General features: G+C 39.7%; 1 protein-coding gene across 1 annotated transcript; it reads left to right on the top strand.

The window, feature by feature from the left end:
• The first annotated feature begins 9,818 nt into the window (after nt 1–9,818).
• On the top strand, nt 9,819–12,368 carry LOC135482305 (uncharacterized). Its single transcript, XM_064762221.1, has 3 exons — nt 9,819–9,922; nt 10,543–10,653; nt 12,118–12,368. The coding sequence occupies exons 1-3, from the start codon at nt 9,887–9,889 to the stop codon at nt 12,298–12,300; spliced, it is 330 nt and encodes a 109-aa protein (XP_064618291.1). The 5' UTR covers nt 9,819–9,886; the 3' UTR covers nt 12,301–12,368.
• Nucleotides 12,369–12,840: the final 472 nt, after the last annotated feature.

Genomic DNA, 12,840 nt, shown 5'->3' with positions numbered 1-12,840 from the left:
TTGTATCTATGACACTGCATATTAAAAAATGAGAACTGAACGTGTCAATTATCGTTTAAATGTGTCTCATAGCCGACATGTTGTGTCTACACTGCTACCGTTTGTCATTTCTCATGCACAGGTACACGAGCCATGAACGCTACCGAGTCCAACGCTTGTTATGGTAATCCAGGCATTCAAGATACCAGCAACTATATTTTTTGTCCATCAGAATTGGAAATATGCATCGAAGAGGCCCGGTTTTACGAACATATTCCTACCCCGAATTGTCCGAGTAGCGAGATCACTGCTCCGTCTCCAGACTGCTGTAAGATACAGGATCAGCAATGTTATTGGAAAGGCAACGTGTCTGTGGTACAAGCCTTACACGACGACTGCAATTCCACGCGCTCCATGTTCGGTCAATGTTTGTTGCCTGCAGGAAGTAGTATATCCCCACCAACGACATCACTCTGTTCAAACGATAGTAGCATCCGGGTCCTGTTTTACACTTGCCGCAATGGTAAGTGAACTTCAGACTTTTCTGAAGTCATATATTATATTTCAAAAGTGCCTCGCATAAATGATAATTATTGTTTTACACCACATCAACAATACCACTTCTTTATTTATCTGCGAACATGTTTATGTCAGAAATTAACACTGTTCTAAAAGGTTAATGTCTAAAACAGTCAAAATCCTGGCAAAGGGATCTAAATTCCATAGAACTTCAAACGTTGAAACGCAAGAGAATAGCGCTGAAGACAAGGAGCAGAGATTTTTGGACGAAAATACAATCCAAAGAAATTTAGCTACAATTATATTTATAGATTATATTTCATCATAAGAAGTAATGAATTATAAAGTAGAGATTTCATAGTTTCATAACAATGGCTAAAATGCATGTTGTCAGTCACGTAGCAACAGAAGAAATTCAGCGCAGACCCCTCAAAACTTTCTGTATTTTGGGTAAAATATTTATCCTGTTTCCAGTTCATTGATGCCTCATCATTAGATACTACAGACAATATTTGTTATTTACCATTTTGTTTAGATTTTAAATCATTCATTAACATTAATGTGTGCCTCATATATTTTAACCCTGTCTCTTCAACCAAGGAACATGCCCGGATATTGTACCAGAAACAACAACAACAACCACCACCGAGCCAACCACTACAGGTAGTTTGATATGCTCATTGTTATGTATTATTATCATTTTAATAATGTTTCAAAACGACTTGTCTTTTCACATATAATAAATAATGAGGTGAAAAGATTTTTAAGGCAGTGAAATCGATTTTTTGATATTTTTTTTTATAAGTGATAATTATGTTGGGAAGAAACAAAACTACCTTAGGAAGGAAAATATACCACATGTAATTCGCAAATGTTTTGTTTTATGATAACGACAATTAAGTTTGATATTCATGCTGTGAACATCTGTAACTTTGATCGTTTTCACTTTGGAATCTAACTTTGACCACATGCCTATTACGTACGAGTTTACGCTTTCACAATATATATACATGTATATAAATGAACCGAACCGAGCTTGATGAATTTAAGACGTCGATATATATATATATATATATATATATATAGCGCAATGAAAAATGACATGGTTAGCCCGGTGTCAGTAAAACGTGACTGGATAGGGTATTACAGTGTATGTCTAGTGTCTTGGACTTCATACTTCAGCGGTGGCAGCACTTTTACGACATGAACTCGCACTGCAAGAAGACATAGTATATGTCAGTATAACTGGTGCGCATATATAGATATGATCGAGCTAACAGGAATAACTTATCTGTTTGAATGGGTGTTAATTACAAATAAAAAAGAAAAAAAACATCGATTTCATTGGTATTTAACACCGTACAGCCCATATGAAACATCACATTCAACTATGGTGATCCAGTTTTGAGGTTTAATTACGCGCTGCGCCCAGTATAAACCACCGTCCTTCAGCAAAAAGCTAACTTGATGACGAATCCAAACCATCGAGAACTGATCGGACTTAGTGACATCAACGCTTTAGATGAATAAGCCAGCTCCTGGCTTGATTCATTACCCTCGCACACTCCTTGCGTCTTTCCGTGCAGCGTCATTAAAAGTGTGGACTGCTCCTCTTTTGCTTGATTCCATCCTAATGTCGCACTTTCTAATTTCTTTTTCCTTGGTCGTTTATTTTAAACATCGTTTTTGACAATTTGCCCTTGCTCTTATTGACCCAGTGCGTTCATTTTGGTTTTTGGTTCACGGCTGGTAAAAGAATGTCTGTTTGGACACATATACCTATAAGTTCATTGTGCGTGGAATCTACACAAGTATCCGTTTATCTCTGGTATTTCAAGTTTACAATGAAATATTTATTGTATGTCAACACTTGAGACGAGGGCCACACTCATGGCGTTGTTGTGCACAGGTCAGTTACGGTGCACTTGACTTTTTGGTGCGTCAGAGAATCATGTAGAATGGTTTTGTGGTTTATTTCATTTAAATACGATTAAAGGTCAATGAGACCGAGCCCCACTACAGCAGTTGCTTTAATACCAAACGCCAAGCCCAAAAGCACATAAATAACACCTTTACTACACTTTAAATCCACAGAGGATGCTAGAGAAGTTTAATGCGTAGATAACAGACTTAGATAAATTACCCAAGGAACGCAGTGAGCTGGATTACTGAAGGAAAGCGAGATGTTGAATTATCTATCAACACTTCATCTTAGACTTTAATATTTGTACAGGGGCCTCCGTGGCTCAGTCGGTTAGCGCGCTAGCGCAGCGTAATGACCCAGGTTTCTTTTTCCCGCCAGAACGCCACTTGTCTATTGAACGCTGACTTGTGTCATGCATGTTTGTACAAGTACGTAGCTAAAATAAACGAAATATTTATTAACTTATTTGATTGGTGTTTTAAGCCGTGCAGTACTTAAGAATACTTTCACTTGTACGATGGCGGCCAGCATTATGGTGGGAGGCAAGCTAAATGAAATTGAAATAAATGAAATAAGTGATGTGACAAACTTGTTATGATGTTAAGATGTTAAGAGTGAGTGAGTGAGTGCTTGTGGTTTAACGTCGTACTTAACAGTTAAGTCATATAACGACAAACGAATCCTTAGAGTGCATGTAATGTGCCTCCTTGTTGCAGGACGGATTTCCACCGCTCTTTTATCAAGTTCTGCTTCACTGAGACACCTTACCGAAGGCAAGTTATCCACCCACCCGAGCCATTATACTGATACGGGTCAACCAGTTCTTGCACTATGCCCTTCATGCCGAACGCCAAGGGAGGAAGTTACAACTTCCTCTTTTAAAGTCTTAGGGTGACTCAAACCAGGATTGACCCTGGATCTACCACTCCCGAAGAGGACGCTCTACCAGCTGTGCTATCGGGACCGGTTATGATGTTAAGAATGAACTGATATTCAGCTTATCGGGTTTATACTCATGAAGTTTGATTTATTTTTCAGGAGTAACGGTGGATAACACAACAACAGCCCCGACTACTTCTTCCACCACGGAATCTCAGACTCCTCAGCCCCAGGGTGGGGACAATAACGACACAGGTGCGCACTGTAACAATGAAGGGTGAACAGCGACGTTTTGTAAAAAATTGTCTCAACTTTACGATCCCGTTACAATAAACGTTCAAAAACGTTCAGACGCAACAGCATTTCCTCATTCACGACCAGGCTTTGGTATACTAGTAACTATATGTATTGGGTACCTTTTCACCAAAATTACAGAAGTATCTACGGATGGTACAAAAAAATGATGTTCATGTATTGCTCTTTAAAAACTGTAAATTTACAACAACCTGTTCAAAGTTAGTGTGTATGAGGTCTGAAGTGTAAATTGCCACTCGTGGTACTTAAACCGTGTATCTTTTCTATTCATCAGCTATAATCTTGCTGTTCGGTTCATCAGCTACAACCTTTCGGCTCCGTCCATCGGCTACAAGCTTGCTGTTCTGATCTTCATCTACATGTTTGCTGTTCTGCTCATCGGCTACAACCCTGCTGTTCTGGCCATCAGCTACAACCTTGCCGTTTGTCTCATCAGCTACAACCGTTCTGTTCTGTTCTGCAGCTACAAGCTTGCTGTTCCGGTGATCAGCTACAAGCTTGCTGTTTTGGTGATCAGCTACAAGCTTGTTGGTCTGTTCATCAGCTACAACCTTGCTGTTCGTCTCATCAGCAACAACTGATTTTTCCTGTTCTGTAGCTACAAGCTTGCTGTTCAGGTCATCAGCTACAAGCTTGCTGATCTGTTTATTGGCTACAACCGTTCTGTTCTGTTCTGCAGCTACAAGCTTGCTGTTCTGATCTGCATCTACAAGCTTGCTGTTCTGGTCATCAGCTACAAGCTTGTTGGTCTGTTCATCCGCTACAACCTTGCTGTTCGTCCCATCAGCTACAACCGTTCTGATCTGCATCTACAAGCTTGCTGTTCTGTTCATCATCTACAACCTTGTTGGTCTTTTCATCAGCCACAACTTTGCTGTTCTGCAGCTACAACCTTGCTGTTTTGATATACACCTACAAGCTTGTTGGTCGGTTCCTCGGCTACAACCTTGCTGTTTGTCTCATCAGCTACAACCGTTCTGCGCTGTTCTGCAGCTAAAAGCTTGCTGTTCTGATCTGCATCTACAAGCTTGTTGTTCTGGCCATCAGCTAGCAGCTTGCTGTTCTGTTCATCAGCTACAAGCTTGCTGGTCTGTTTATCAGCTACAACCGTTCTGTTCTGTTTATCAGCTACAGCCTTGCCTTTCTGTTTAGTATACCTATTAGGTCTACTTTTCTGATCAGCTTTGCTGACTTTAACTTGCTGACACGAATTATACCGGTGTCAATAGCCCAGGTTAAATCATCCCTTTGCGTTTACAGCTGCTATCGTTGGTGGATGTGTAGGCGGGGGGCTGGCACTGATATGCATAATCGCCATCGCTGTTGTAACATGCAGGAAGAACAGGTAAGCTATATTAGGTAAACACGATCTTAAGGTAAAAAAGAATTGCTTTTCATGTTTTGCAGCCAAAAGTAAAGGCGTTCAAACAGAAGCAGAGGAAAGCAGTGTAGCATGAATTCACACCAATACAGAGATAATCTAGGGTTCCATATTGAATTTAGTTTATAGAATGTTGGAAAACGTTCGACTGTTTGACACAAAGTCAGGGGTGCAGGAGGCAAGTAGCTGTTTTGTATTTGATCTGATCATAATTTCACTTTGATCTCGGAAATATTTAACAGTGTAATTGCGATGGTTTGTAAAAGGTAAGTGCGTACGGTTGAATTTATAATGGACAAAAGGAGGTAGCGGTGTTGACCGAACATTTAGTGTATTATTGATATATTGAAAATTCAGAGCTAAACGTGAATGTAAATGTTGTCTTATTTCATCCATTCAGGTCTAAGAAATACATCGGAAAAGGTACTCCCCAAATTCCACATTACGTCGGGGATAATGGTGAGACCTATGCCGGGACGTACAACGTATCAGTATCAACTGCCGACGAGAAAACACACATGTGATGAGCGGTCGCCTGGCTCACCACGTGACTCATCACGTGAGAAACCTCGTTACAGGCAGAGTGATGCGGATACATGGGGGCATCAGGGAAAGTGACTGCTCCTTTTGAGATTTCAAGGAGACGGGACTGTGTTGTAAATATATAATTACCAGGGCATGTAGTGGTTTCTGTAATACTTAAAACATGTTTTAAAGTAGCATTGTTGTCTTCGAAACAATGCTGCTAAAGGTTTTGACGTGTTTGAAGATGATTTGCATTTGTCGCTTACCCCTTCCGCATACCGAGCGGCACTGAATCTGTAGGCTCACGCCATATCATTTTATAAATTATTTATGTCGCTAAGTCCATTCTGAGAATTAATTATCTCTCTTTGGTCTCCCAAAGCAGCAAAATTTGTGAATAGATTATCTATGTATGTAAACTTTCCACCATTTAAATTAAATTTCATTTAAACTTCATTCCTTGTTTGGGTGTAGCTTCCTTGTCTAGGCCTACTATAACCACAATACGTTCCATATACCATGGTAATTTTTGTGGATAACAAAAAAAAAAAGCGATAACTGACATAAAACTGAGTTGTTTGTGAATTTTATCAATCCGACGATTTAGCCTGCTCAGCGGACAAAGGGCTGGCTTATGGGTTTCATTAGGAAAAAAAAAGGAAGTAGTCAGGGAGATGAAATTTAAAGTACAAATACTGAATGATCGATGCGGCGAAATTCTCACGGAAATATAAAAACTTAGTTGTGACGACGTTTTGTTCACATCTGTATGTGAAAGCAATAACATTCATATGGGAGTTTATGTGTTAAATGTATGATTGAGCAAGACATACACCACTACACCCCATTGGTTGTCCATGAGCTTTCTTATTGGTTAATGATTATCTCTATCTACTGATGTGTGTAAAACAAAAAACAGGGATATTAATGACGATAAAAATTTAGGACAAAATATGAAACATAGGAAGTTAGGCGAATTTATATCCCATAATTTAACAGAGAAATTAACTTTGTTGAGTGTTTTGTATGAATATTTTATATGTCGTGAATCTTGCAACACCTGGCTCAGTGCATCCTGGTTAATTTACGAAATACCCTAGGAATTCTGGGGAACTGCAGTGCATAAAATGCGAGGCATCGGCTGTCTTACCAGCTATGATCTTCAGCCCATCTGTTTAATTGCATATGTGTTTTGTGTTTACACTTATACGGAAGACATGAGATGTGTCATAAGAGCCTTACTTTTTTTTATAATAATTAGTACGTGTATTTTACTACAGCTTCCCTTTGCACGATAATGTTACATCTGTATTAGAAGGTCTGCCGGGAATTTTCCCCGGACTCTGTCAGGTTTCCTCCCGCCATAATACTGGCCATCGTGGTATAAGTGAAATATCCTTGAGTACGGCGTAAAACACCAATCAAATAAATAAATAAATAAATATATCTGTACTGTTTAGTTTGACCATATAACAAAGTCTCAACAGGGCTCTTTTGATGTGCTTTGTAATTGTATTGTACTAACTTTTCACTGGTAATTCTACACCGCTTGGGCCGGCCGGCCGCTTCCCTGTACCGGCTACACTGTGGTGTCACATTCAGAGTTCACCCGTACTGATTGATCTGATAATATAACATTTTTCAATGGGACTTTTACAATGTTATTATTATTATGATTATTTTGTCATAGTATTGAGATAATAACTGTTTTTTTTTCAACATGTAGATATAATGGATACATATATGCTGGAAGCAACCTGGGGATGGTCGTGGATTTCCCCAGGGCTCTGCCCAGTTTCCTCCCACCATAATGCTGGCCGCCGTTGTACAAGTGAAATATTCTTGAGTACGGCTTAAAACACCAATCAAATAAATAAATAAATATACGCTGGAAATAAAGACCTGAACAGTTACATTTCTGATGGCCTATTCGTATGTGATGGGCAAATATTTTGCACATTTTCTGCAACTTGTATGGTGTCATCATTACATCTCTTCAACGTCTGCCCACTGGAATGTAATTTATATTTGAACGCTTTCTTCTCAACGGCATGAAATATGCATGGTGAAAATGTCTACATATATTCCATACCCTTATTAGTTTTCTATTGATCTTTCCGTAACGTACTCTAAGGCAGTCGTAACCACTAGATGGTATCAGCAAACACAACTCACCTATCGCTGTAATATTACATTGTCTCCACGTATATCATATCAACCACACAGCCACATATTACTGATCCACTAAAGAAAACGGCTTCAGTGAATAGAATGATATAATGCCTGACTATTGGTACTTAGGTATCAGCCTTATTTCCCTCCAGGCAATGTCTGGTCTCTTCTTGACTGCTCCTGTTTGAAGATCTTTCCGTTTGCCCATAACTCCTTCTCCACCCCATTCGGTATTGGATTTGTATGCATACCCATCGTGTAAATGGTCTATGTAGCTGAATGTGCACTTACAGTTAATTATGTCTCTCTTGTTGTCTCCTTTTTGTTGTGTTTGTTCTCACCCAATCTGTCTGGCGTGTTACTCCAGGTCTTGTTTGATCTCCAGATCTCCTTCCATCCATGAGGTCTCGAGACCTCCTTCTGGACCCTGTTTGGTCTTCCCCAGTCGGTGTCTGGTCTCCTTCATTCGGTGTGTGGCTTCCTCCAGTCTGTATCTATTCTCTGGTTTTCCTCCAGAGCGCCGTTTGGTATCAGGATTTCCTCCAGGCTGTGTTTGGTCACGGGATTTCCTCCAGGCTTTGGGGTTTCCTCAAGGCTGTGTTTGGTCTCGGGATTTCCTCCAGGCTTTAGTACTTATCTGGTTTCCTCCACGCGTAGTTGTCTCTGCCAAGCTGTGTCTGATCTCCTAAAGCTTATGTCACGACAGCATAAAGCAATAGCACCATGGCACAAAGAGATGACATGATGGTAGGAAGCGATAGCACGATAGTACGAAGAAATGTGAAGATGGTACGAAGAGAAGCGACGATAGTACGAAGAGATGTGACGATGGTAGGAAGCGATGTAACGATGGTACGAAGAGATGTGACGATGGTACGAAGAGATGTGACGATGGTACGAAGAGATGAGACGACTGTGCGAAGCGATATGAAGATGTTGTGAACAATCGTACGATTATGGCATATATCGGCTTCTGTACCTATCTTTTAAGAGAAACACTTTTAACTTCGTCATTTAAAAGCATAATAGTTTTCTCCAATCATGACGAGATTACCGTTTGTGTGTTTAAGGAATCTCTCTGGTGCTTAATATTACCGAGTTATGTAACTAAAGGGTCGTATAACCTTTGCCCTCCTATAATTCCCGATGTAGGCCGGTCTCTGACGACTGAGCAGGAGAGAAGCTGTAGGCCCTGATAACAGGCTAACAGGGTACATCGGGATGACAATCGTATCTGGTGTCAGGCTATCCCCGGTTGGAATATAAGACCTTTTTAAGAAAATGGTTACAGTCACGTGTAACGTGAGTTATGAATCGGCCGGAATAGTTCCTTTATACGACAGCGGCCAACAGCGTGGTGGGAGGAAACCGGGCAGAACCCTTTCTGCACATAACACATAAGCTGTGTATCTGTGCTATGTTCGAGACAAACTAGCTGGTAACTCCACTGTTTATTGTCTATTACCGGGTATCACATTTTCTCACAACTAATCCATTCATTGTATACATCTTAAAATGACAATGGTTAAGTCCTATTTCCTCAACTCTGGTCACTAATCGCCGATATATACGTGGGATATTTTACATATACGACATTGGGCATAAATTATTCTATAAAAAAAATCAAAGAATCGAATCTTGATGATGAAGCCATCAGATTTTACTTTTGTTTTGAATGAATGATTGAAGTTTAAGGTCACATTGGCAATATTTCAACCACATCGTGTTGAGTGTTATATTCTGTGAGATGAATCAGTCTCTTTAAAACTTAATTAAGTTGGCCAACAAACAGTCAATCAATCACATGTTAAATCGACAATCAAACATTTACACCGATACATTACGTGGATGGTTGGTTGTTGTTTACCTCCCCTAGACGCCTCGCCCACTCACAGCACACGGCTTATCCCCTATCTCTGTAAATCCCCAGGGACCTAGGGAATGGCGCCATAATCTTTGTGTGTGGTGTTGAATTTCTTGACACAAAGTTCAATGTGCCAGGGTACGAAGTATATTTCGGTCAGTTTGCCCAAACACGGCCATTGACATCTGATTGGTGGAAAATTGTATGACACCGGCGATATCCGGTGACAACTGATGTAATAAATAGCATGGCTGAGTAGCCTGTCTCAACCAGCTTCTCGGGCCCTTGCTACCAACCCAGATACCTCACAACTCTGTACCAGACCATCATGATCTCTCTCGCCGTACTTATGCTGCTTGTTGGGGTAAGAGCATCATTTTTTTTTTATGAAATATGTCCCAAAGTTTTGATTAAACCTAATCAGATATATGTGTACGATTTTTTTTTATGAATAACAAGTTTCAACCTTAGTACACATTTTCCAAATCATCTCGCTATAGATTAGCTAAAATATTTTTTAGCTGATTGCGCTCGGGGCTCTGTTCATTACATACCTATGGTTCCACTCCGTATAAGTGGTCAAATTAGGCCTACTAGCACATATGGTACCTTCGCTTAGAAGAACTATAGGTGAATGGAGTCTACTTAAAACATTAATAAAAGCAGCTCTTCAAAACAATGTCGTCATACACGTTTTATTATCCTTGTCACTAATGATTGATATCGTTGTATCATCAAGCAAACGCTTTCCTAACTACTTAGATGCGGGAGGTCGTGAAAAACTGCTTCTAATCGTGATTACCGGGAAAATGTGGCAAAAATAGGCACAAAAGATTTATTAAAATTCTAATCTGAATATAAGGCCTTGTGTCCGCATTATTAGTTTACTAAGTTCTATATCATGCAATAAATTCTCATTTGAACCGGTACATAATGCTGTCATGATTGTCTAACTTCTTATATTATCCTTTTGACCAATCACAGACGAGCCATGCTGCCCTGGAAACACGTGGCGGCGTTATTGTTGACGTCATAAATGACTGTGAACCAGAGGATCCATATTCTTGCGGAGATGGGTACTGCTGCGTGAAAGACGTAAGTTACTAGCATTCTTGAGAAAATCCAAGCAATTCATTATAATGCTATTCTGGTATATAACAGAGAAACTATTTTAGAAATTCTATGAACAAAACTGTTAGAGAAATTCTAGGCAATTTTAGACTATCAGATTTTCAAAATAACTGTGGAGTGCAATGCTAGGCGATGTTACCAGATGTTCGCCAAATCATTTTTCAGCAAAATCTCAACGTTTTCTAGTGTTCTCAAATCACTGCAAACATTCTAGGACTTTTTTAATAATCGTGGTGACGGAGCTAAAATTGTGGCACGTTTTGTAATCACTATTACATACAATTAATAAATGTTAAACTAGAGTTCTTTCCATTGACCTACAGACCGTTTCATCGATTACATAAGCCACATCATGTAAAGGCAGCATATTGACAATAGGCGATACGCTGAAGAATGCTTGATGAATAAAAACAAAAGTTCCGGCCGCGAATGGTCGTGGGTTTCCCCCGGGTTCTGCCCGGTTTCCACCCACAATAATGCTGGCAACCGTCGTATAAGTGAAATATTCTTGAGTACGGCGTAAAACACCAATCAAATATATAAATAAAACAAAAGTTAAAGCGACATGATCTTAATTTCCCACTGTGACTAGTAGAATGATAAGCTCATCCAACAGGTAATTCTTGCATTAAAATTAATTTTCTCTCCCTTCAAAATAGCCGCATTTACCACCACCAGCGCTCCACTCCCCCGCCGATATTACAGAAAAAAGTATCGAAAGATATATTGACATATTATCTCTGGCTATTAGTATTTAACTTTCGGTTAACAGACGCAGCCTGGGCCCTGACTAAACCCATAGTCTCTCATCTGTTCGGATTACAATGTAAAGCCGTATCGATTGTGTATGTCACTACAGTATTACTCATTTCTGACTAGTGCAGTTTAAAAAAATAAAATACATTTAAGATTACCGAAAAACACTCATACTGCAGTTTTCATAGGTCTTTCCGTTTAAATCAGTCAACGTGCATACAGCCAAACGATAATGGCTGCCACTCCCAGCATAGACCCTACAGACAGATGCATCCATTCTATAAAACTGATCGCTTAAAACCTAATTTTGTCCTCGGTAGGAGCTGTCCGCAAGTGTTTGCAGTGTGGATAATTGACTTTATGTTTCTATTGTTTAACAGCGTCACTGACGAAACTGTAATCAAATATCTGACAAATACTTTAAATATGTATGGATATTGTTTATTCATTTTCGAATTTAACTGATTTTTTTAATTTAACTTGATTGGTTTTAAAAACGTCTATTTCCTCTTTTTTATTTCTGAGTTTGAACGTTTCAAGGCGAAAGACAACTTTTCCTTGGTTGTAATACGTTCTTGACACGATATTGATGGAACACTGACACTGTGGCGTTAAACCTTAATCACTGACGGATTCATGTCTACTTTCATTCATTTTGTTTCTCTACCATAGGATTATGTTTACCTGGATGGCTATACAGGGGAACGGCCTGCTTACCGCTTGCAGTGTCAACCGCTGAGAGAGGAGGGCGAATGGTGTTTGGGACACATAGGGGGACCTGTGTGCCCGTGTGCCGCGGAATTCGAGTGTCGGAGGAGCAACTCGTTCTTAAGGCGCTGCACCAGAACATACTGAACAGCTTTCCTCACAACCTTTTTTATTTTACAAATTCTGCTAATAAAATTATGTAAATGTTTATTTTACCTCTTGGGTTTTTGTTGACATCTATATGCCATCTACATGATACCTCATGAGTGCTCAGTAGGCGATATTATTGAAGGACGGGTACCGTTCACTGGGTGCGCGACTGACTTATAAAGCGATAGACTTGTATATAACTGGGGGTTGGCAATCATTTACTTTAATCTACTGTGTTCTTCCTGGAATAATTAACTTCTATCTTTAACTTTTGATATGTAATGTTTTTGGTGTTTTATCGAAGACTTTCACTTTTAAAGCTTCAGTCACTGTTCTTGTAAATCCGCAATAATTGTGGCATCACCCAAACGCCGATGTCGACTGGCACTATGGATGCTCCTAAAGTGAATGGGTCATGCTGAAAAGAACCACTTGCAGCAAGGCAGGAAATCGCCCCACTTCGGTGCAGCAGTGAGGTGTAATTTTTTTTTCATGCAGAGAAACAAATAAAACTTACTTGAATGTGAATTACAATTA

The sequence above is a fragment of the Liolophura sinensis genome, chromosome 1 (assembly GCF_032854445.1).
Source record: "Liolophura sinensis isolate JHLJ2023 chromosome 1, CUHK_Ljap_v2, whole genome shotgun sequence".
NCBI classification, from domain to species: Eukaryota; Metazoa; Mollusca; class Polyplacophora; order Chitonida; family Chitonidae; genus Liolophura; species Liolophura sinensis.
This window is presented reverse-complemented; position numbering and strand designations above follow the sequence as displayed.

Excerpts from the sequence above, each read along its gene's own strand:
- LOC135482305 (XM_064762221.1), top strand. The coding sequence starts at position 9,887 with ATGATCTCTCTCGCCGTACTTATGCTGCTTGTTGGG. Across the intron at positions 9,923-10,542 it reads TACTTATGCTGCTTGTTGGG|ACGAGCCATGCTGCCCTGGA; the intron begins GTAAGAGCATCA and ends GACCAATCACAG. Across the intron at positions 10,654-12,117 it reads GGTACTGCTGCGTGAAAGAC|GATTATGTTTACCTGGATGG; the intron begins GTAAGTTACTAG and ends TCTCTACCATAG.